The sequence below is a fragment of the Cynocephalus volans genome, chromosome 6, assembly GCF_027409185.1.
Source record: "Cynocephalus volans isolate mCynVol1 chromosome 6, mCynVol1.pri, whole genome shotgun sequence".
In the NCBI taxonomy this organism is placed as follows: Eukaryota; Metazoa; Chordata; class Mammalia; order Dermoptera; family Cynocephalidae; genus Cynocephalus; species Cynocephalus volans.
The window spans coordinates 88,727,273-88,752,735 of record NC_084465.1 but is presented as its reverse complement, the minus strand read 5'-3'; the positions used below and the strand labels follow the sequence as shown (position 1 = coordinate 88,752,735).

At 44.0% G+C, this 25,463-nt stretch overlaps 1 protein-coding gene across 1 annotated transcript; it reads left to right on the top strand.

Annotated features, from left to right (window-relative positions):
• The first annotated feature begins 1,550 nt into the window (after positions 1-1,550).
• LOC134380953 (PWWP domain-containing protein 2A-like) lies at positions 1,551-4,303 on the top strand. Its single transcript, XM_063101059.1, has 2 exons — positions 1,551-2,003; positions 2,609-4,303. The coding sequence occupies exons 1-2, from the start codon at positions 1,551-1,553 to the stop codon at positions 4,301-4,303; spliced, it is 2,148 nt and encodes a 715-aa protein (XP_062957129.1).
• The last annotated feature ends 21,160 nt before the right edge of the window (positions 4,304-25,463 follow it).

The following is a 25,463-nucleotide window of genomic DNA, read 5'->3' as shown; positions in this document are numbered from 1 at the left end:
GGAGAGTAGATCTTCTCTGGCTGTTATTCACTGATATATCCCATCTCCTATCACAGCGCCTGGCACATGAACACCTGGTTCTTTGTAGAACTAATTGATTACTGTTTTATTTTTTCAAAGGAAAAGGTAAATCTGTATTTTTGGAAGTTTGCTATTTTCTAGCAGTATTGTCTACTAAAAGAAAAAGAAAGTAAAATTTCAAGCTGATGCCATACGCTTAGTCACATATGGCATGTGATTAAGACTTATATAAACCTTTTCTTAGGCCACTTTTCCATACATTTGTTATTTGTTCTGGGTGCTTTAAGGAATGGAAACCCATGCAGTTACATTCTTCAATCCCATACTTAGGACAAAGTATATAATGGTCTTGGGTTGTGGTTTCAATTAGCATAGCAAACCCAGTACATACTTTCTTCCTGGCATCCAGATTAAAGAAGCTGTTTTCACTTTCTAGCCCAGTTTTTATTTCTGCTTTCTCTTTTTCTCACTAAAAACATCTATGGTATCCACAATATATTTGGTAAGTTACAAAAGCAAGTCACGAAACAGAACCTACACTATTATTCCATTTTTTGTAGATTAAAAAACAATGTAGGTATCATTTCATATATGTTTTTATATTAAAAGGCAAGAGTCTGGAACCATACCCATCAGACATGGGATGGAGGGAGGCTTCATATGAGCTTATTTTTATATTGTTTGCATTTTTTTAAATAAAACAAACAGGTATTACTTTGGTAATAAAAACATCAAGGCAAATAAAAACTAAAATAGCCTTCCTTGAGAGAGTGAGTTTTCCACGGCACAGGGGACAAAAGCTATTGCATCCCAAAGGCAACGTGCTCTGCTGTCAGGAAACCTGAAGGAAAAACCTTGTGCTTTTCTATTTACTGCCCTGGACAGTTATCATTAACATAAATACAGATCTCAGCCATGTTTTTAAAATGTAGAGAAAACTTGGGAGGAAATATAGATACAGGACCCACTGTGGTCATCACTGAATGATGGGGTTGCAGATATTTTTGTTGCGTATTTTGCTTTTATTTTTATTCTCGGGTGCCTGTTGTTGACCAAGGACAGGAATGTATTTGCTCTGTGTCCCCGGAGAGGCTGCAGGGCCTGAGGAAAGCCGCCTCCTTCCCGAGTGGGGTGGGGGTCTGTGTTCATGGGCTCTTCTCACAAGGGGGCTGGTCACCCTTGGCCTTCCCCTGGGAGGAGCAGCCGTTTTATGGTTGCAGACACAAGCCTTAAAGTCTTTAGAGATATGGAAATTCTGCAATCTCAGGGCTGGGGAGGGTCTTCGTAACCCAGACAGGAAGGAGCTAAACTGAGGTGTCCACCACCCTCCCTGTTGGCACAGCAGACTCCTGACTCCCCAAACAGCCCCTGTGTCCTCCCACGAAGTAATGTGGGAGGAGGTCAGGTGGGAAGGACTGACGGAGGTGATTCTTCAAATAGCAGGACTCAGACTCTAGAAGCGTCTAGTTGTTTCTTTAATTCCTAACACGGGCAGTGAAGCTGGCAAGCTGGCTGCTTGGTTGTGTTGGATGTACTCTGGGTTTGATGTGGAGATTGCCAAAGCAGAAGCTGTGGTAATGGTTCTCAAAAGCTGGTGTGCCCCGCCGCCGCCGCCGGGGGAGCTCGCCCGCAGCCCGGAGGCGGCGAGGCCGGAGCTGGAGGATGAGGAGAAGCCGCCCGTTCGGGTGGCGGAGCCGGCGGCAGCCGCGCCTCAGGGAGGGCCCGACCTTCCACTGTCTCCTGCACCGCCGCCCGAGGAGCCCCCGGCCCCCGAGGAACGCGAGGAGACACAGCTGCCCCAGCCCGCAGCTCCGGCACTAGTGCCGCCGGCGGGCGGGGATTCCGCGGTGTCGCAACTGATCCCGGGCTCGGAGGTGCGGGTCACGCTGGACCACATCATTGAGGACGCGCTCGTCGTGTCGTTCCGCCTCGGGGAGAAGCTCTTCTCCGGGGTGCTCATGGATCTGTCCAAAAGATATGAAGTGCAGAGACGCCCATTCACGGCTCTTGGTTCTGTTTCCTCCAACAGCACACACATGGTATCTCACCTGTTTGGAAATGGCTTATTAGTATGTTTTACTTTTAACTTCTAGCCCTCCCATTTGGGAAAAAATCCTTTTAAAATTCACATTAAGGGCTGGCCTGTCGCTCATTTGGAAGAGTATGGTGCTGATAACACCAAGGCTGCGGGTTCGGATCCCTATGTAGGGATGGCTGGTTAGCTCACTTGGGAGAGCATGGTGCTGACAACACCAAGTCAAGGGTTAAGATACCCTTACTGGTCATCTTTTAACAAAAAATAATAAATAAAATTCATATTAAAATATGGTATTTGGGGGAAAAAGATGGGAGCCTTGACAATTACTCTATATTGTTTAATTTCGAAGCTTTTTGCGTTTTGTTTTAAAATTTTTGAGAACAAATTTTTGCACATTTATTTTCATAGTTAGAAAACAGTATAAGATCAGCGTGCTTTCTGATGTATTTAATAGCGAGAGAGAGACACTAGTGTGTGTGTGTGCTGTTGAATGAAACAGAAGAGAAGGCCAGTGATTGTGTGAGAATCTGGATTTCAAATCTGCAAAAGGAAGGTGCAAAAAGGTTTGGGCCCCATGGGATCCCTGTGACAGTATTTCCCAAAAGGGAATATAAAGATAAGCCGGAAGCCATGCAGCTCCAGAGTAATACATTCCAAGAAGGGACAGAAGTCAAGCGTGAAGTGAATGGTGCTGTTCCTGATGATCCTTCTCCTGTCCCGCCTCCCGAGCTGAGCTTGGCTGAAAGCCTATGGACTTCCAAACCACCACCTCTCTTCCATGAAGGAGCACCTTACCCTCCCCCTTTGTTTATCAGGGACACATATAACCAATCTATACCTCAGCCACCTCCTCGGAAAATTAAGCGACCCAAACGAAAAATGTACAGGGAAGAACCCACTTCAATAATGAATGCTATTAAACTACGACCTAGGCAAGTCCTGTGTGATAAATGTAAAAACAGTGTTGTTGCTGAAAAAAAGGAAATTAGAAAAGGTAGTAATGCAAGTGACTCTTCTAAATATGAAGATAAGAAACGGAGAAGTGAAAGTATAACTACTGTGAACAAAAAACTGAAAACTGACCATAAAGTGGATGGGAAAAACCAGAATGAAAGCCAGAAAAGAAATGCCGTGGTTAAGGTTTCAAATATTGCTCACAGCAGAAGCAGAGTAGTAAAAGTTTCTGCTCAGGCAAATACATCAAAAGCTCAGTTAAGTACTAAAAAAGTGCTCCAGAGTAAGAACATGGATCATGCAAAAGCTCGGGAAGTGTTGAAAATTGCCAAAGAAAAGGCACAAAAGAAGCAAAATGAAACCTCTGCTTCCAAAAATGCACATTCAAAAGTCCATTTCACACGTCGATACCAGAATCCTAGCTCAGGTTCCCTTCCGCCCCGGGTTCGTTTAAAACCACAGAGGTACAGGAATGAAGAAAATGACTCTTCTCTGAAGACAGGACTTGAGAAAATGCGGAGTGGCAAGATGGCACCCAAGCCCCAGTCTCGCTGCACCTCTACCCGCTCAGCAGGTGAGGCCCCTTCAGAAAATCAGAGTCCCTCAAAAGGCCCCGAAGAGGCCAGCAGTGAGGTTCAGGACACAAATGAAGTGCATGTGCCTGGTGAGCAGGATGAACCACAGACATTGGGCAAAAAGGGCAGCAAAAGCAATATCTCTGTTTACATGACCCTAAATCAAAAGAAATCTGACTCTTCCAGTGCTTCAGTGTGTAGTATTGATAGCACAGATGATTTGAAATCTTCCAACTCTGAGTGTAGCTCTTCTGAAAGCTTTGATTTTCCTCCAGGCAGTATGCATGCACCTTCCACCTCCACTTCCTCCTCTTCAAAGGAAGAGAAAAAGCTCAGTAATTCCTTGAAAATGAAAGTCTTTTCCAAAAATGTCTCTAAATGTGTCACACCAGATGGCAGGACCATATGTGTAGGGGACATTGTTTGGGCCAAGATCTATGGCTTCCCTTGGTGGCCAGCCCGTATTCTTACTATAACTGTGAGCCGGAAAGACAACGGCCTTTTAGTCCAGCAGGAGGCCCGTATTTCATGGTTTGGGTCTCCAACAACATCTTTCCTTGCTCTTTCACAACTCTCCCCCTTTTTAGAAAACTTCCAGGCACGCTTTAATAAGAAGAGAAAGGGCCTGTATCGCAAGGCTATCACAGAGGCAGCTAAGGCTGCCAAGCAGCTGACCCCCGAAGTGCGGGCTCTGTTGACACAGTTTGAAACGTGAACATGGACAGTAAGGTAGGCAAGAACCATTGGAAGGCACCACGGATTTTCTAGTCTAGTTAGGAATAATTTCTATGAAATAGCTTGGCCAAATTGGAGAGAGAAATTGCACTCAGTTGGCTGGCTTTTTATACTTAACCTTATAGCCATTTTTAGACTGAGAAGCTTAAACTGTACATGCAATCAAATTTTGTCTTAAGGAAGTGAAATTTTAGCAGTATCTTTCAGTTTTGAAGTCTAAAACCATCCCAAGGCATAGGAGCCATAGCCTCAACTGAAAATGAATTTTTACAGGGACTGTTAATTGCCATTGGTACCTAATACTGTAAATATATATATATATATGTACACACACACACACACATATATATAAAATATAGCCTGTCACTATGTGACACAGGTTGCATATTTGGGATTTTAGTAAGGGCTGGTGAACTGGGGGAATAGTGTGGATATTTAATGACCACTTGTTTTTAATTAACGAACACTTACCCTTTCTATGCACATAATGGTGTAAAAGTTGGAACTTAGGTGTTCCACAAACTGAGATGCTTGCTATTCAGTTACAGACTGGGGAAATAGCCTGGTATTCGGGATTAAAACTGTCAAGACTGGATAGGTTTCTCTTGTCCAATGGGGATTTCACAAAAACTTTCAAGCTTCTGGTTTGGGAGTTCAGATAGGTTTGGTTTTGGATATGTAAATAGTTGATTGATGAATTTGGTCAGATTTCTCCTGACTGGCTATTCCTAAATTCTTAGGATACGTCCTAGTAAATTACACTTTGTGAATTAATTGTCGTATGTGTAATTGTTGCATTTTGGATGTACCTAATTTGACAGTTTTTAAAAAATATTTCCGTTTAAGGTATCTGTTTGCAGGTCAGAAAATGAAAAAATGTAATTGTGTAATGCTCTGAAATGTAAAAAAAACCAACAAAACGCTGTAAATAAAATCAACTAAATCCAAAAAAAAAAAAAAAAAAAAAAAAAGCTGGTGTGCCTAAGAATCTCCTGGGGAGATCCCTGGCTCCACCCACAGTCTGAGCCAGCAGCTCACACGTGGGCCTGGGGGTCTGAATTTTAATAAATACCCCTGTGCTGTTTTCCAACACCAATTCTCTGACACCTATCCTATTCTGACACTGACTACCTGGAGTTAGCATCAGACTCCTCAGGTGTAGGGGCTCAGGCCCACAAGACTGCCCTCACCTTAGATGCTAGTCCTGAGTCCTGGGTCCCCAGGCTATCTGCACTTCTGTCTAACTTGGCTACAGATTCAAAGGTTCCCAAACCCCCAACCCCTCTCAAGTTTGAAAATTTACTAGAATGACTCAAAGAACTCAGAAAGCCCTATACTTACAATGACTGCCTTATTATGAAGGGTGAAAGTCTAGAACAGACAAACAGAAGAGATGCATAGGGCAGGGTAAGGGGTGGGGGCCAGAGCTCCCATGCGCTCTCTGGGTGCACCCCCTCTCAGCACATCAATGTGCTCACCAACTGGAAGCTCCCTGAACCTTGTCTTTCAAGAGTTTTTTTTGTTTTCAGTACGTAGGCATAATTGATTAAATCATTGGCGATTGGTGATTGAACTCAATCTCCAGCCTCCCTCCCCTTCCTGGAAGTTGGGGATTGGGCTGAAAGTTCCAATCCTTTAATCACATGCTTGGTCTTTCTGTGGTGACCAGCGTTTCCCTTGAAACTAAGGGCCCACTGTCTTAGTCTGTTTTGTCCTGCTATAACAAAATCCTTAGGCTGGGTAATTTACAAATAATAGAAATTTATTTCTCACAGTTCTGGAGACTGGAAGTCCAAGATCAAGGTGCTGGCAGGGTTCGTGTCTGGTGAGAGCTGCTTTCTGCTTCACAAGATGGCTCCAAATTGTTTTGTCCTTGGGAGGGGAGTAGCCCTGTGTCCTCACATGGCGGGAGGGAGAAGGACCAAAGGGCCTACCTAGTTCCCTTGAGCCCTTCTAAGGGCTCAATGCACTTATGAGGGTGAAGCATTTCTGGCTTAATCATCTCCTAACAGCCCCACCTCTTAATACTATCACATTGGGTTTTAGGTTCAAACATATGAATTTTGGGAGGACACATGCATTCAAATCATAGCACCCACCAAGAGTCATCTTACTAGCATAAACTCAGGTATGGTTTGAAAGGAGCTCCTTATGTATAACAAAAGATGCTCCCATCAACTCAAGAAATTCCAAGAGTTTCAGGAGCTCTGTTCCAGGAACTGAGGACAAAGACCAAATATATTTTTTATTATACCACAACCCCCAGGTGATTCTGATGCATGTGGCCATACATTGAGAACCACTGTGTAAGAGGATAATGCTTGAAAACTCCAAGTATCTGCACCATTTTGGTGAGCAGAGAATTCTGTTTTGGATGTAAACTGCTCCCTGCACTGTAATGTCCTTCCCTCCTCTTCCCTCCAGTAAAGTCCTTCGAGAGACAGTTGTAGCCTGTCTCTCAGTCCCCACTGAGTCCCTCCTCTGGTGTTGCATAGTGCAGTGCTCATTTGTGCTGCTCCTTAAATCCTGCATGTGTCTGCCTGTCTCATCTCCCCAGCTGCCCAGGGATCCTGCCTCATACTTCTTTCATGAACCCCGATGTGAGATTTAATATCTGTAGAGCATATACTCAAAGGAAGATCTCAATAAGTGCTTACTGGGAATAAGTGAAGATGTGAATGCTGGACCTGATATAGGAGGAAGTGCGAGTGGCTTGTGTACAATTTGGACATCATAAATTCTTGCCCATCACCTGAGTGACTCCAGCACTGAGACTCATTTCCTTATCTTGAACCAGATGATTTGGAATGAACGTCTAAGCAGAACTTCTGCTTCAGAACCGACCACTACTAATTACCATGCAACCAACTTTGGGGACAAATTAGTAGGTGTGATCAGTGGAATGAGCCCTGGACTTGAAATCAAAGGATCTTGGTTCACAGCCTGGCTCTGGCCCTTGCTAATGGGGATGCCCTGGGGTACGTTGCTAGCTTGATTGTTTCCTTCACTCGGCCATCCATTCAATCATCTTTCATTGAGAACCTACTGTACGCTGTATACTGAGCTATACACTTAATACATTATCTCCTTAATCAGTACAACACCTCTCTAGAGTAAATAATCATTTTCCAAATTTATAATTTTATAGATGAAGAAAAAGCCCATTTCTGTGCCCTCCTTTGCAATTGTACGCTTCAGTCTCCAGACCTCCTTCCCAGGGTTCCTGACCTCTGAGCCCTGGGGCACAGTATTATCATTTATCCTGAATGGCTTCTGAGAACTCATGAGCCCATAAATGGCACTCAAGCTTGAATTACATTTTAGAGTGGGAAAGAACTTGAGAGATGGTCTAATTCACCCGTGTTCAAATAAGGACTCAGAGCCAAGATCCCAAACTAGAGCATGAGAGAAAACATTTCCACAATACCTCCTTTTATGCTCCTAGGTCTCTCTTGCTTTGGCCTCTCGTCGGTTGAGGGGTGGGGAGCACTCATGGGGAGCGCTGCCAGAACTCGGACCTCTGCAGAGGGTGGCCATTGTGAAGTGTCCATCCCCACAGTAAGGACCAAGGAAGAACCAAACATGGTCACTGCTGCAAGTCTTCATTCAAACTGGACTGTCTAGGTTGATTCCTACCTGATTTGTCCATTTCTACACCAGACTAATCAGTGTAAAGAAACCAAACCTATGTGAACCGGGGGGCAGGAAGGGGAATGGAAATTGATGCATTTGTCCCAAGAAACCCTTGTGTGTTCCTGAGCCTGATGTAACTTACGAGGTTCCTAGTGAAAACTCAGGGCTTCTCTTCAGCTCTCACCACTGGTAAGGTTAGAAGACCAGGGGTTAAACCGCTGCCTGGCTAAACAAAATAAAGACACAGTGTTCAACGTTCACTTTTAAATGTATGAGCATTTGTTGTTATGTTAAAAAAAACCAAGCCCAGTGGGAAGTGTAGTTACATGGGCTAGTTTTAATAGGCTGTACCACATCCCTTCACCCCCAGAACAAAACCATCCAACAACAACAGGAGTGCTACAGCTGGAATGCATTCTGCATTTCTAATCTGAATATTTACCCATGATTATACTTTTTTTTTCTTCACAGCATTCCCATACCCATAAACATACATTTAAAATCAAGACCCCAAATCCCTTAAATAAAACCTGTTTCATGAGTCACACTCTTCATCCAATTCAAGCTTAGTGGCTTGAAGAAAAAACCATCACTAACTACAATCTGAGTTCACAGTGAGGTCCTAAACTCTAGTCGAGTCCCCAAAGTCTTATTTTATGAATAGCAAGATGCGTTCTTTTGTGTGTGGCCTCTTGCACAAGAGAGCTCTGGTAACGTAAAGATTTTCTCTGTTTGACTTTGGAAGTAATCAAGTGACCTTTCTGTTGTGTTGTTGTTAGCAGCAGATTTGCCCTCCAGATTACATTTGATATAAGCTGACGTTAAAGATCATTTTGCTTTCCCTGGGTCAGGCAGGTCACAATCAGGAGAGGGGACTTATGGGACAACGAGAGAAAACACCACTGCACAGTGAGGATCAAGAGCCTCATGCCCAGTAGGACCCTATAGATTTTGAAAAGCACAGTTCTTGTGTTGAAATGAATTTTGCCTCGGGCTTGTCCTGTTGCTAAGAAATAAGAGACTATCTGCAACAGGCTCTAGAGAAATACAAACTGTACATTTGCTTCAGGGCTTTTCCTCAACTATCTGTGCCTGGACAAACAAAACTGCATTTCTTGGATTCCTGCCCATTTGGAGTGGGGAAGCATCCTGCTACACTGGCAAGACATCAACCGGAGTCTACAGGAGAATGAACAAGAAGAATGGCCACTTATCCACAAATGGAGAAAATTCACTTGCAGGATTTGAGGTCTGCTGCACACCACCGAGAATACGCCCATCAGTAAGGGTAAGAAATCCTTCTCTCTGCTTGTAGCATTACCTCCACAGTCCAAATGTCACCCACACTTTAGAACTAAACCAAAGCCTTAGCTAAGAGCCGAGAAGGAGGAGGCAGACAAGTGGGTCCTCATTTTTGACCAAACGGGTGGAACTTTTAAGGAATCCTGATTGCATTATGATCTGACTTTGAGAGGTTTCCCACCACTGAATGGGCACATCTGGATGGTCAGTGAAGTGAGGGGACTTCCAAAATCTTCAGAGCAAGGCGGGATAAGTATGCTGCTGGGGTGAGGCACTAGGGGGTAGGGGACTTGGAGAGCACAGGAAGGTCCTGACATAGACATCCAAATTCAATTCAAAACCAAGCAGCAGCAACATTGTTACAGCTGTTCTGTACATGGTCCCTGCTCTCTGAATTCAGATGTTTATGCCTTCCCTGCCATTGAGGCTGGTACCGTTGGAGGTAGGCAGAGCAAATCTGATCACTGAAGTGTTCTTGCATATTTTATTTCTTAAAATGTCATGTTCTGCCCCATGTTCTGCCCACACCAATGATCAACCAGACTTAGATGCTGCCCACCAACACATGGTAAAATAGAATCCATAAGCAATATAACAATGAGTGTTGCCTGAGCATTTATTAGGCGCCAGGCCCTCTACTATGTTGGAGGATTCATTGAATCTTCTCTACATGCTTGTGAGATCAGGACTTTTACTAATCTAAATCTATAGATGAGGTGAGCAAGGCTCAGGGGGGTGAGGTGACCTGTCCAAGGTCACACAGTCAGTTTCTGAAGGGGCTGCAACTTCCATCCAGCTTGACTGACTCCATGCCTTGTGTTCGGAACCATGGGTGTGAAGGTGTTTCCTATTAGTTGCAGCACGTAAGGTGATGCCCCCAGTTTAGCCCGTGTTGGGTATTTCTGGTATGCAGGCAGCCCTGAGAGCAGGGTGGCCTCATAGCCAGACTTCCTGAGAGGGCTTTTTGAGTTTCTGCCCAGGAGGAAAGGCTGATCTGCTCCATTTTGGAGCCATTGGATAGTGGATCTTGGAAAGCAGGGTCCAGGCATGTAGTAGATGCTTAATAAATATCTATGAAATGATAGAGCTGATTTTCCATTACACAAGACCTCATCAGTTCTCCAAACTCCAACTCTGGAAATGGGGGGTATTGGCCAGTCATTTGGGGGAGTCATAGGATGCTGTCTGGAACTTTCATTGATAAGCTGAAGAGCTTGGGGATGGCAGTGCCAGAGCCATGCTGGCAGAGGAAGAGGTGAGTTTTCAGGCTGGACTGTTACAGCCACACTTTCTCCCAGCAGCTGACTCCACCGAGCAGGAAGCTGGGTAAAGACCTGGAGCGGAATGTGTACTCTGAGGAAATGATCTCGTGGAGGTAGAGAGTGGAGCACGGTTACCAGTGGGTGTGGAGGGGAGCGGGGAGGGGAGGGGGAGAACTTGGCCAACAGGTTGCAGGTCACAGTTGGATAGGAGGAATAAGTTCAGGTGTTCTGTTGCACAGCGGGGTGACTGAGGTTAAGGATATTGTATTGTAGGTTTCAAGATACCTAGAAGGGAGGATTTTGAATGTTCTCACCACAAAGAAATGATAAATATATGAGGTGATGGATATGCTAAATACTCTGATTTGACTTTTACACAATGTTTTCATGTATTAAAACATCACATTGTACCCCATAAATATGTACAATTGTGTGTCAATTAAAAACAAAACAAAACAGAAAAAGAACTGGAGCAGAGATGCTAAATGTTCTGAAAAGCCAGGATTATCCTCCTTTTTCTCTAAGGCTCAGAGGATGAGGACTATAGACTCATTTTTTTTTTTTTTTTTTAAATTGAAGCTTAGTTGACTATACATATTTGTGGGGTACAAAGTTGACTATCAATGTTGTGGACAATACATGATGGTCAAATCAGGATAGTTAGCTTATTCTTCATTACAATTAGTAGTCATTCTCTGTGTCCATTAACCAATTTTTAAAAATATTATTTATTATAAGCGTGTTATTATTGAAAATCGTGATTTTTCTTTATGCCTTTTACCCAACCTATCCTTTCTTAAGCTCACTCCCCTCACCCTCATCTCTAGTATTCTGAAAGTTCAAGGAATTGTTTAGGTCTTTTCTTTCCTTCCTTCCTTCTTTCCTCCCTCCCTCCCTCCCTCCCTTCCTTCCTTCCTTCCTTCCTTCCTTCCTTCCTTCCTTCCTTCCTTCCTTCCTTCCTTCCTTCGTACCCAGTTATAAGTGAGAACATGTAGTATTTCTCTTTCCTTGTCTGCTTTATTTCACTTAACATAATTTTCTCCAGACTCATCCATGTTGCTGCAAATGTCAGAACTTCATTCTTTTTTACAGCTGAGTAGTATTCCTTTGTGTGTATATACCACATTTCCTTTATCCTGTCATCCATTGATGGACACTTAGGTTAGTTCCATATTTTGGCTATTGTAAATAGAGCTGCAATGACCATGGGAGTGCAGGTATCCCTTTGACATGAGGATTTCCATTCCTTTAGATATGTGTCCAGTAGTGGCATTGCTGGATCATTTGGTAGTTCTATCTGTAGTTGTCTGAGGAATCTCCAGACTGTTTCCATAATGGCTGTGCTAATTTACAGTCCCACTGACAGTGCAGAAGACTTCCCCTTCCCCTGCATCCTCACCAGCATTTGTTGTTCTTGTTCTTTTGAATAATGGCCAATCTAACTGGGGTGAGATGATATCTCAATGTGGTTTTGGTTTGCATTTCTCTGATGACTAGTGATGTTGAGCATTTTTTCATATACCAATAAGCCATTTGTGTATCTTCCTTTGAAATGTGTCTATTCATCTCCTGTAGACTCTTTGACCACAAAGGAGCAGCCAGATTGAGTGAATTCTAAATAATCTAAGAAAGAGAGCACAAAAACAGTGGAGAATGTAAAGTGTGTTTTCACACACATTCTGCATTATTCTCAGCTTTGTAGGTTAATGGTGATCTGCGTAAATAAGAACCATGTGGACCTTTCTTGTAAAACTTTCAGAGATACTTGTTTCTTTTAGTAGGCAAAGCCCTTCCTATCAGTCAGTATTTTAACATGAGGGCACCAAAATTTCACAAAGGAATCCAGTTTTAAAATTAATAAACCATTTTGTAACTAAAATGCTAGCAGAGGAAATTGCCTCAGGAAACAAGAAAATGTGAAGAAGCATTTGCGGTGACTTCTCTTGCAAAAAGTACAATACAAATGCAAAATACTTCCCATGTGGCTTAGCAAAATTATACCTTAGACATTTAGTCAAAGCAACCTGTTAGAACAAAGTGAATTTCTCTGCACTTATAATTGGGTAGATAAAGGCTCTTCGCTGGGAACCAAGGCATCTCACGTGAGGGCAGGAATCATCTGGGGAAGGATTGGACACAACCCCAATCACTACAAGGAGATTCCAGGACAGTATAAAGAGAGCAGATTGCTTACACAGGCCTCAGCAGGTCAACGAGACTGAAGTTTCAGTAACGCAGGTGTTAATGCTTTGTTTGCCTGCCATGTGGTCTGGGGGGTGGGGCACTCTTTTTCATAACCAGTGGATCCGTGTGTCTGATTCTTCATTTTGTTGCTATCTGTGCAGTGCATGACAATGTGTCACGTCTTCCCTAGCACTGATCTGCCCTGTGCTGACTCATCATGAAGAATTTGCTTTGGTGGACTCTGATGCCGTCAGTTACTCCTCAGCTCTAGAACACATGGGCAGGCGCTACACTGGGGAGAAAATGACTGCCCTGGCTTTAGCCACCACCATCTCTCTCCTGGATGATTGCGGAAGTGTACCCTTATTGTTACCAGCTATTCTTATGAATAAGAAAGATCATGTCACCCCCTGTGCCTGGTTCCCCATTTCACTGAGAGTAAAGGCCAAAGCCCATCCAATCCCCGCCGTCCGCCCAACTGCTTTTTTTATTTTTTGGTGGCTGGACAGTATGGGGATCTGAATCCTTGACCCTGGTGTTAACAACACTGTGCTCTAACCAAGGGAGCCAACTGGCCAACCTCCAACAGCCCTTTCCAATATGCCCCCTCCAACCTTCCAGGCTCTGACCCCAGGTCCTACCCATGCCCTGGGCCCTGAGCTTCCTACACTCCAGCCACACTGGCCTTTTTGCTGTGCCTGGAGCTGCCAGCCTTCTTCCACCCATATCCACATGGCTCACTCCTTCCCCTTCTTCAGTCTGTGCTCAAACATCATGTTTCCTGACGATCTCATGTAATACTACAAACTGCCCCACTCCTCCCCTTCTCCCATCCTGATCTCTTACACCTTCCTTTATTTTCTATTTTTTCCCAGACACTAATTACCTTCCAGCATACTATATAAGTTACTCATTTATTATACTTTTTGTCTGTCTCTCTCCTGGAGATGCCAGCTCTCTGAGGGCAGGGATCTTTGTTGTATTTATGACATGTCCCAAGCCCCTAGAACACTGCCTGGCACATAGTAGGTGCCCAATAAATATTTGTTGAATGAATGAATGAAACAAACATACAAACAAGCTCCCTCCTGCCACCACTGGTCATTCCCTCCAACAGCCACTATGTGGATGGCATTTCCTAAGCACCAGAATCCCTCCCTGCTGGCTGCGCGTTTTACAGTCAGCGGTCGCAGGATTCTATCATCAAATGCTCACCGAGGGCGTGCTGAGCTGAGGTGGTATCAAGAAAGGGAGTAGTACAGACGTGTTCCCCATCCCCTTAGTGGTATTAGATGTGACATGAACAAGCAGAAGGGATGCAAGTAAGCGAGGACCAAACCAAGGAACAAAGGTCCAATATACAATTGACTGCAAAGTGACTGCATCATACACACAGCAGAGGCAGTCATTTAGCAATAGCTTCTAGGCCCTAGCTTTTGCTACGATATATCCTGACCCTTCCAGCACCACCTAAGCCCCATCCTGACTGACGGCATGGCTATCATCTGGACTAAGCGCGGGGTGGAGGGGCCCTGCGGCTGCTGCCTCATCACTACTGTTGCGCTTACATGGCCTTAGCACAGGCACATTGTGTGTCAGGAAATGGTAGAGGCTGTTGCTGAAGAGCTCGGGTTCTTGGGGCGTGCAGCCTGGATTCCCATCCTGTCCCTGTCACTTGAGCACCTTGCCTAAGCTCTCAGGGCGAGCTCCTCCAGGATTCCTTGGCTGGGAAATCAACCTCCCATGAATGAGGTAATCCCTGCAAAGTGCTTAGAAGGGTGCCTGCATAGGGTGACCCCTTCACTGAGGTTAATCATCATCGTCGTTCCTGAGGACGACTACACCTTGCCAAGCTGTGCCTGATCTGCAAGTTCCCCATCAGTGTGCCCCCCAACCTTATTTCCCATGGTCATCTCTCCACGGTGCTGGAACCCTCTCTTCTCCCACAGCCTCGAACTCCTTGCTCTGCTTTTTCCTCTTTGTTCTTGCTTCTTGTATCAACTCAGCCCTAGAGTTTTCTTCCCTGTTCCTTCTCTGGTCCTTCTAAATTGAGCCCCAGTCCCCGCTCAGGCTGCATCACCTTCTGCCTGGCTCCCCCCAGCCCCTCTGCCCTCTCCGTTCTCTGCAGGCTTGTGGAGTTTATCTCCTGAAGCACAGTCAGTGCTGTTGATTGGGAGCCAGCATACATTTTTTTTTTTTGCCTCTCTCAAGGACCTTCTGAGAAAGAACATTGGTCCTGCAATTGCCAACCTTCGGTGAGCCTTTATCTTCATTCTTGTTTTCCCAGGTGCAGCCTGGCCTTGGAAAATAGCCCTACTCAGCTCAAAGATGGAAGAGAGGGTTTCATTCATTCATTCAACAAGTATTTATGGAGCACAAACTAAATGCTTGGTACAGGACGAGCCATATATCATTCCTTCCCCACAGGAGCTCACGTCTTCTGGAGATAACACTGAAATACGTATTAAGTTATAATGCAGCACTGTGTGGGAAAGGTGGTTGTCCCCTGGCTTATTGGAATGAGTGTGGCATTGGAGGCAGCCTCAAGGCCTTTGAGTGCTGGCTCTGCCACTAACTGGATGTGTGACCGTGGACAGGTTGTTTAACCTCTCAGACACTCAATCTCCTCATCTGTAAAATGGACTGATAACCCTTGTTCCCCAGAGTCATTATTTTCTATTGCTCTTGGGCATCCACTCAGCTGGTAGCCTACGGATGGGTGGGTGGAGGTGGAGGGGACAGGTCCTTAAAGTTGCCAATGACGTTATCTTACTTTCTTCAGGCTTCAGCGTCTCAGTGTGGAATAGCTGTCTCTGGGATAGATGCTCAGTTTTTCAGAGTCTCTTCCTTCGCTCTCCTCTCCAAGAGGTGTCCAGCGCTTGTGCAGTTGTTCTCAATCTGCAGTGATTTTGCCACCCAGGGGACACCTGCAGATGTTTTTGATGATCACTGCTGGACAGGGGGTGCTACTGGCATCTAGTGGGTAGGGGTCAGGGATGCTGCTAAATATCCTATGGTGCACAGGCAGCCCCTTCAGTGAAGAATGATCTGACCCAAGTATCAATAGTGCTGAGGCTGAGGAGCATTGGTCTAGAGGGGAGAGCACGAGTTCTCCTGACTGGGGTCCCTTGCTGAGGTCTGTGGCTACGGAGCCTGCACTGTGTCTCTCAGCTCAACAAGGTGGCCAGGACCGCTATCCTCCTTGCTCACCACTTTGGCTCTTGCTGGAATGGCTTCTCTGAATTTCAACTTTGACCTCTAGCTGACCTCTCTGGTGGGGTCGCCTCAGCTCCTTGGCAGGCCTGTTGGCTCCCCGCTCTCCTCACCACACAGGAGCCAGGGGAGGTGCAGGAACATGAGCTCAGGACCCCTCTCGGCCTAACTCGTGCGGGGCCACCTGTCACCTCTGTCCTGCCTTCCTGTACTGGCGCAGTGATACCCAGTAATGGAAGTCACCTCCTGGAGTTTCCAGTGAAGAGCAGAGTTATCAGGACCCCTTGATCTCCAGCTTTCTCCCAATCTGTCTGCAGCCCAGCTCCACCTGGGATCCCTGTCCAGAGGTGGGGGGAGGCGCAGGACTCTTGGGTCTGACTCTCTGCCCCCCTCTTTCTTTCTGCTCCACCACTTTCTCTCAGGCTTGGAAGGCTTTCTTTTACTTTCCCTCGTGTCTGGCATGTACGTCGCCCGCCCCCACTGTATTCTTGTCCTTCCAGGATGGCATTTCTTCTCCCTTTTCCCTGGGGCTATGTAATATCTGCAGGGAATGCGACTAAGGAGTGAGATGAAAGGCACACCGTTCACATTTTCCAAGTGTTTTTTCTGTTACACAATATACATATGTGGCATATTCCTGCTGGCATAGGCCGAGACCACCGCGAGCCTTCTGCAAGGGCGAGCTTCCCCCTTGCTGTGGGACAGCGCCAAGGAAGGAGAGAGGGGAAGGATGGCAGCTTCCCGCTGGTGCCTGTGAACGCATCGCTCTTCGATTTCTCATTGAAACTCTTGAAACTCGTCCCTTGCTTCCCCGAATGAGGGAGGGTGCCTCTCATGAAGTCACCTGGCCCTTTCCTAGACCCAGCAGCAGCAGGGCAGGCCAGCACCTGCTCAACGCTCGCCTGCTTTATCTTGTTTTCTATGGGAACCACTGCAGCTGTTAACTCTTAGTAAGGAGTGTTAACAGCAGTCGCCTCATGGCAGGGGTTGAGACTTTGGCCATGTGTTTTAATTAATAACAATGCTCTGCTCTGTTTATGCCAAGCTATCTTTGAGAAACATGTCCCAGGAAATCAATTGCATTGATCTTGCTGTGGTCTCCTGAAATCTTAAAACGGGAAAGAGAGAGAGAGAGAGAGATATCTTAAGAAAACACTGTTCCATTACATTATAATTTCTGGTTTCAGTAATTATGATTTGGTAAATTTCTTTTTATCATACAAGTGGCAAAATGCAATTAAATGGTATCAGTGTAAAAGAAAAATAATGAAGTTTTTCTTCCATTAATCACTTGGAAAAAAACATGTTAGGACTTTATGTTCTTTTAATAGTTTTTGTAATTTAAAAGTCCTGTTATATCACTGTATCGTTGTGAAGGTAATAAAGAAGAGCATAACAGGGTTCGTTTTATTATGAACATCAGAAATGCAAACTTGTGAACTTCTGTTCATGTTTATATGTCAACATACTTAAGTGCTAGCAGATGTTCTGTGATCAATAAGACACAATTTATATACATTATCTTGAAGTGTCCTTGGCTGGAAATGTTGTTTGGCAATATCCAAATTATGGCTGAATATGAATGATGATAATCAATAAGCAGGGTACCATCAATATGGCTATTGTGGCAAATTATATTTCAGCAGAGGAAGTAAAATAACTATGGATTTGAATTAAGTTTGTAAACCCAACCATGATTTTAAATAGACTGGCGGGTCCAACTGGGAGTTTAATGGTGCCAAAATTAACCCTTGTGTTGCTAAGGACGTACAATTGCTAGCCACGTTGTATTATTTTGCAAAATGTTTGCTCCTTGAGTAAACGTAAATCCAATAAAACAGCTGAAATATCTCATTTGCATTTGCAGCAAATAAAATATATCAGACTTTTCTTGATACCTGGTAATGTCAACCCAGAATAGAGACCAATGCATTTTATTAAATATTTTGAATTTGGTTTGCTATTTCATCTTGAGTCAATGGTTCCCATCCCTGACTGCTATTAGAATTACTTGGAAAACTTAAAAAACAAAACAAAACATCAGACCAATTGAATCAGTCTCTCTGGGGGTCGGTTCTGGCATCAGTATAAACAAACAAATGTACATCCAGGATTGGAACTTCTGACAAATAATCTTGTTAAGGAAAGCTTTAAGTAGTTCAACTAGTTTGACATCAAATTAATTTCTGTTATAGTTTTATTTTAGCTAAAGCACAGGAAGTTTTTAAAAAAACATATTAATCTGTGTAAGATCAAAGGAAGTTGTAACTTAGATATCCTCAGTGTGTTCGGAGCGTTCACAAAAGCCAGTGAGCCTGAATATGGTCATCTGGAAATGCCTGAGCTGCTCAATCCATCAAGATGATGAGGGATCTGCATTCTCTGAGCCCTTTCTCCTCGTCCTCCTTGTGAGAGTGGAGTCACTTCTGAGGGACTGCCTGAATGAGTTACAAGAATCCTGGACTGTGATCATAAGGAGTCAAGTTTTGAGTCTCAGCCCTGCTGCTTCCTGGTCCTGACCCGGGGCTGTGGTCTGTAGACCCCCAGCAACACCTGGGAGTAGGTTAGAAATGCAGAATCTTGGGCCCTACCCAGACCCGCTGAATCCCACTCTACCGTGTAACAAGATCCTCAGGGGATTCAGGCAGATCTAGAGCAAGTCAGCTCACCCCTCTGAGCCTTACCTTCCACATCTTAGTAATGGGGGACCCTAGTATCCCCTCTGCTTCCCCATAGGGTATTTGTGAGGACCAAATGCATGGTATGAAAGCATTTTTGCATTTGCATTTTTTTATTGTGTTAAAATATACATACCAAAATTTACCATTTTAACCATTTTGGGGTGTACGGTTCAGTGGCATTAAGTACATTTGCACTGTTGTGCAACCATCACCACCAAAACTTATCTTCCCAAACTGAAACTCTGTACCTGTTATCACTAAATCCCTGTTCCTCACACACAACCCCCCACCCCTGCCCCGGCAACCACCACTTTACTTACGTCTCTATGAATGTGACTACTAGCCACCTCATGTAAGTGAAATCACACAATGTTTATCCTTTTGTGATGGGCCTATTTCACTTAGCTTGATGTCCTCAAGGTTCATCCTCGTTGCAGCGTATGTCGGAATTCCATTCCTTTTTAAAGCTGAATAACTGTCAATTGTATGTATATATCACATTTTGTTTATTCATTCACCTGTCGATGGACATCTGGGTTGTTCCTACCTTTAGGCTATTGTGAGTGATGTGGCTATGAATATCAGTGTACAAATATCTATTTGGGTCTTTGCTTTCAATTTTAGAAGTGGGATTGCTGGATCATATGGTAAATTCAGTGTTTAATTTTTTGAGGAACGGCCAGACTGTTTTCCACAGCAGCTGCACTATTTCACATCCCCACCAGCAAATCCCCAAGGTTTTCAATTTCTCCACATTCTCACCAATACTTGTTATTTTCTGTGGTTTTTCTGTTCTGTTTTTTTTTTTAAATAATAGCCATTTTAATGGGTGTGAAGTGGCATCTCATTGTAATTTGTTCGTTTCCCTAATGACTAGTGATGTTGAACATCTTTTCACTTAAGTATTTGTTGTAAAGTATTTTATACCATGTGTGCTGTTTTTATTTTGAGATTATTGTACTGAGCTCTGAAAGTACTGAGTACTTAGTTTAAGAAATGTTACAGATTTCCTCCAGCTGTTTTAGGAGTAAACTACCCAGATTTTTTTCTGGAACATGAGTAAGTTATAAATATCATCTGTGAATTGAATCTTACAGTCTGAAAATAATATAGCATTTGCCTTAGTTTCCTCATCAATGAAATGAAGAAAATAACCCTATCATGTAGAGGTGTTTTGAGGATTAAGTGAGATAATACATGTAAAGCGCTTAATGAATGTACACGAAGCATCGACTGTCATCTGCTCTTACTGCACGAGGGTGGTGGTGGTGGTGATTACGTGATGGTTCTGAGAAGAGGAGAGACCTGAGCTGGGTGATGCAAGGTGCCTGGATGATGAGAGGCAGAGGAAGAGAAGGGCGGCAGGGCGGTGCACTCAGGAGCAGGACACGCATGTTTGGGGCACTTGTTCATGGCACTGGAGAGCAGTGGAGGACAAGGCTGTGAAGGCAGGTTGGGACTAGATGGTAGGGGCACGGAGGCTTCTGAAGGCAGTGGGAACCACTGAGGGGTCTGTGTTGGGAATAAGATGATCAAAGCCAGCCCGTGTTTATTGTTCTTTCCAGGCAGGCATGACCCTCAAACCATAGTAGCAGCACTCCAGACCCAGGGCTTTGATCTTAACCATTGCCACTGTTTGCCTTTTGTAGAGTACCTTAGGTATTTACAAAGTGCCATGGAATCAGTTTCATTAGTCAAGAGATAAGATTAATTAGATGTCTGAGGCATGCCAAGACTAGACTTGGCTTTGAAAAACTGAGGCATTACAGGAGGTTCAAATGGTGGTTCTCTCAGCAAATCTATGAGCTGTGACCTCAGAGTATTTTTAGTATGCAGAACACCATAGCAAGAGTTCCCCCAAAGGGAAAAACCTGGTTTCTGCCTTCGAGAAGACTACAGCCTCATCCAGGAGGTGTGGGAGTGCTGCATTAATACAGAATGGGGTATTTTCAAACAGATACTACACAGTACTCACGGGAAAGTGCTGGGGTTGGAAGTAGGAGTGTGGTCTGAGGGAGGCCTGGAACCCTCTTCTGTCCTGCTGTATTTTAGCAGAATTGGCAAAGAATATCAATGTTTATAACAAACTGTCTGACTTTTCTTCTGTCTTTAATGAAAGTAATATGCAAATTACTAATAAATTTCAGTTAGTTTAAGATGAACTTTCTAGTTCTCCCCAACTAGATAAGAGAACAATAAACAAACAGGTAAAGTATTTACATTTCTGTTGAGGAGAGTGATCATTTCAAGTAAAGGGATTTGGCTTGAGGGATGACGATTAATGCCTTTAGTAAATAAAAATGTCACTGAGTTTCTAAATGTATGTTTGAGATTTTATGTATTGTGCTTTTCTTACCTAGTTAAGACTGTATTTTTATATGATATAATTCTTTAATTAAGGTATTAGAAATGGTCATACTAATCAAATAAATGATTTTAAATTAAAATGCTATCAGGATAATTAATGAATTTGTTAAGTTATATTCATTGATTTGGAGAACTCAGAAGTCTTCAGTTTTATAGGATACCCCATAAACTGTTACACACATGCCAAAGGACTTCCACAGGAGTGATAAATCCAAAGATCATTTTTGTAAGAGGCAACACTCTGGTATGTATTTCTCAGGCTTCAGTTAGAAAAACAAAAACCATCTTAGGTATTTCATGTAGGAAAGGATTTAGCTGAAGGAATTTGATGCTTATAAAAAAAAAAAGTTGAGAAGGCTGAAGGAGCAAAAGTCAGAAGAGACACTGCTAACTTTCAGGTTGACCACCGCAGTGTTTCTGCAAGAAATTGCTGCCACCATTTCGATAAGGGAAATGACAGGAAACTATGGCCTTTGGTCACAGCTGGTCTTAGCTGCCCTGCAGCACCTGGGCTGATAACTAGAAAGGGAAAACTTAGACGTTGTTGTGAAACTTTGCATCTGCTGAAGCCCAAACTTCCAAATTTTGTGCCAAGGACATGTTGTTGGTAGAATGTATTTCTTATTAAGAACCATGAAAGAAGTAGAGTCACTTAGTTACCAGACTTCCAGTCCTGGGGTGTAGGGAAAGAGCACTGAAAGGGGTAGGAGGTGAATGTAGTTGCCAAAAAAAAAAAAAAAAAAAAAACCCAAAAGAAGCATGGAATATTATTCCCATTTGACAGATGAGGAAACTGACGCACAGGAGTCAAGTTACTTCCCCAACGTTTCATACTACAAGATTCAACACCAGGCTTATCTGATTTCAGAACTAGAGCTTTTCAACACTTAATTATAATGTGGACTGTCTATCACATGGCAGATAGCCCCAAAACTTAATTTGCTTCCTTGGCTTTGACTAACCCCCATCTTGTCACATTCTATTAGGCTATATAATTTAAAACAGAACTGTTAGAAAAGGATTATTTTGGCAACTTCTTATTTGGTGGTATTTCCAAGTTTGCTAATCTTTTCAACTCTTTCCAGAAAACGTGATCTGATTAGCTCTTGCGATTACGGTGAGCTTCCCAGATACGGAGTCTTGGTTTAGGGATGTTTTAGGGAGTGAGATGAAGAATATTTGTGCTACAACTTCTAAGTCCAGGCTTTAAGCCAAATTATACCACGGACAATATCTATGAAATCTCTGAAATATGCCCAATTTCCCTTCTCTACCTTACTCTGAGTTCCTTATCGATCTTGGCTTAAGATAAAGTTATGAGCAAAGGAACAAAGTTGACATTTACCGATTATGACCCCCTGAAAGCCAATACTTTAAGTAGAAAGAATGTATAGTCAGTATAACTCATTTATTCATTCATTAGCAAACAATACTTCCTACGTGCCTTGCTGGAGGAGAGTGGGGATTTACCTATTCAGTCGACAAATCTTCCTTGTGCTGTGGGCTGGTTTTCTCCACTTACCAGCCACTTGCTACTCCCCATGTTCACAGAGATCCATTCTCCTTCCTCTCTGCCCTGCTCTGGCCTCCAGCAGGCTGGTTCCTGCATTAACTGGGCCCCTTGCTTGCTGGCTTCCATTTGAGTTTGGTCAATGGGAGGAACCAGCAGGCAACTGAGGGCGAGAGAGGCGAGCGGTGAAGTTTCCTCCCTGCACACTTCCTACCTGCACCTCATTTCTGATGGTGGTGTGAGCCACCATGCCTATGGCTTTTGCTGAATGGCCCTGACCTTAGAGTTCCCACTCTCGCTGGGTTCCAGTGAAACTATCTCCTCCCCTTGTTCCTTCAGGTCTAGGGGTGGTAATGGCTTCCCACTCCTGCAGGTTCCTGGGTGCCCCACCATCCTTGTGTATTTCAGTAATCTTGCCCTCACTTCTGTATGCAGTCTTTTCATTAATTTTTCTTCATTTAAACCACCTTGGGTATCAACTGCTGACCTTCCGAAAGACCATCCAGAATCACCTCTTGATCAAGCAAAGCTGAGTTTATTATTTACTATCATAAGGGAAAGCATCACCTTGGGGGGACTTACTAGTGTTTCATAAGGGGAGTAGTTGTAGAGTTTTGGGATCTGAGTTCAAGTGGTTTAAGGTGGGTCTTTAAATTCAGGAACCTGATTAAAATTCAGCAAAGTTTATAATAAAAATTGTTTAGGGTTTTTGGACACAACAAATAGGAGAGAATTTTAAAATGAGACTTGATGAATAGTCATTTGATTGGCAGCAGATTTGCCTAGATGAGTAACCTACTGTCCTGAGAAGGGGGCTGTTTACCCATCTGAACAACCCATTGTCCTGAGAAGACAGCTGGTTGAGCAATCTATTGTTCAGATAAATGAGTGTTGGAGGTATCTTATTGGTTTATGGCCTTATCTTCCTGGGCCAGAATTTCTTCAAGCAAATAGTACAGCCATGTTGATACCAAGGTATCTTGACAGGCAATTTGGTTTCCACATGTGGTCATTCTTCAGCCTGAGCTGAAGGATAGACCATTACATCTGGGGCTCTTCACCACCGCCTGAGTTATGATTACGTATCAGCTTTCACCCCGCAGGTGCCAGCTTTCCAGGTTCTCATTGCTGGATGATCATGTGTCAGCTCACTTGATGAGACATTGGCTGCAGAGCAGCGTTGACAGTTCTGGAGATCACACAAGTGAATATCACAACACAAACGATAAGAGGAGGATTATGGCCAGAGCTTATAGTATGTTTCTGTGCCAGGAGCCAAGAGTGTGTAAATTAAACTAAGAGAGCAGATCTCATCCCTTGTCTTTAGAGCCCTAGAACCAGACTCATGCGGGTATTAGCCAAATCACCTAGTTTTACGTCATCTTTGTTTTCTGGATTTTTTTCTAAGAGAAGCGAAGATTCCAGGGAGCTCTGTAGGGATGTCAGGACAGCATTCTCCTACTGAGATAGCCCTTGTTCCCCTCGAGAGGCTGGTATTATATCAAAAAGCCCTTCTATCTGACAGATGATGGGAGAAAACCAGATTGGAAAGAAATGTTTTACTGGCTTAAGAGAGAAACTGAAGGAAATAAGTAACCCGGAAATAAAAGCTGGATTTGATTAAGAAACTGTTTTCATAATGGGTGGCTCAGAGACTCCAAAATTAGCTGGAAAATGTTCTTTCTTTTTACTCCTAGTATTTGTTTTTTGTAGTCCTAATACTTGTAATCTGCTACATGGTCAGATTGTTTATCTACATTTTAAAGGCATTTTATACTTACCTCTACAAGTCCCTTCTAATAGTAACATGATAACATTTTATGGGAATTATTTGCTTTCTGGTCTGGTCTGTCCTCCAGCTGGACCTGGCAGGCCCTCGAGAGCAGAGAGTGTGTCATGGTCATCTGGTACCTGCAGCTCTATCTCAATGCAGAGAGTAACTACTGCTGGCTTCCTCTGTTCCATAACCTGGTGTCACACAGGGCTCAAGGGTGGCCTGGGTTCTTGGCCTATCCCCACCATGGAGAAGGAATTTGGCACTTTTCTTGATTCCTCTAATTAAAACCATAAGGCACCAGAGAGAAGTGGATGTTTTCCCTGAGTCTGTTCCTTTGTTGGTGGTGAGAGTTCATCTCACAGTGCCCTCAACTTTATGGGGTTATTCTGATGATTTAAGTGAGTCAATACATCCCAAGTGCTCAGAGACCAGTGCCTAGTACCTGGTAAGCAGGACACAAGTGTGGGTTGTCCTAACCGTCCCAATGGTGAGGTGGAATAGTTCATATCCGTCTCTGAGGGTAAGCAGCTATTCGAGGGCAGAAGGCACAGGAAGGGAATTCAGTGTGAGGGAAGACCACTCAGACATCTAAGTAAGAGGGGGAAAAACTGTGAAAGGGGAAAATTCATTAGTTATTCCCAGTCTTTTAGCCTCATTGTCAGGAGGGCGGGTCCTGGTAATTAGAAGGTCCTTTGTTTGCTGAAGGTGTGCAGGAGGCGAGGCTGCCTGGGAGAGGAGAAGTGGGTGCGGGGTGGGGTGGTTTCTCTGGCAAAGCTGCTGGCATGGAACGTGGGGTGCCACTGGATGTGGGAGGAGGGGGTATTGGGTGAGCAACCTGCTTCATGGGGTCACCTAAAACAACAGAAATTTATTCCTTCATAGTTCTGGAGGCCAGAAATCCAAAATCAAGGTGTCAGCAGAGTTGGTTCCTTCTGGAGGCCCTGAGTGAGCTTCTGTTCCTGGCCTCTCTGCTGGCTCCTGGTGCTTGCTGGCACTCCTTGGCTTTCCTTGCCAAGTAGTGGCATTTCTCCAGTCTCTGCCTCTGCCATCACATGGCTTCTTTCCTTTACATCTGTGTCTCCTCTTCTTGTAAGGACACCAGTACACACACACACACACATGCACGCGCACGCACGCACGCGCGCACACACACACACACACACACACACGAGGGTACTTCACAAAGTTTGTGGAAAAATAGAACTAAAAGG

Bases quoted from the DNA above. Each gene is read 5' to 3' on its own strand.
- LOC134380953 (XM_063101059.1), top strand. From the start codon at position 1,551: ATGTACTCTGGGTTTGATGTGGAGATTGCCAAAGCAGAAGCTGTGGTA. The intron at 2,004-2,608 runs GTGCAGAGACGC...AATCTGCAAAAG, and splicing joins ATCTGTCCAAAAGATATGAA to GAAGGTGCAAAAAGGTTTGG.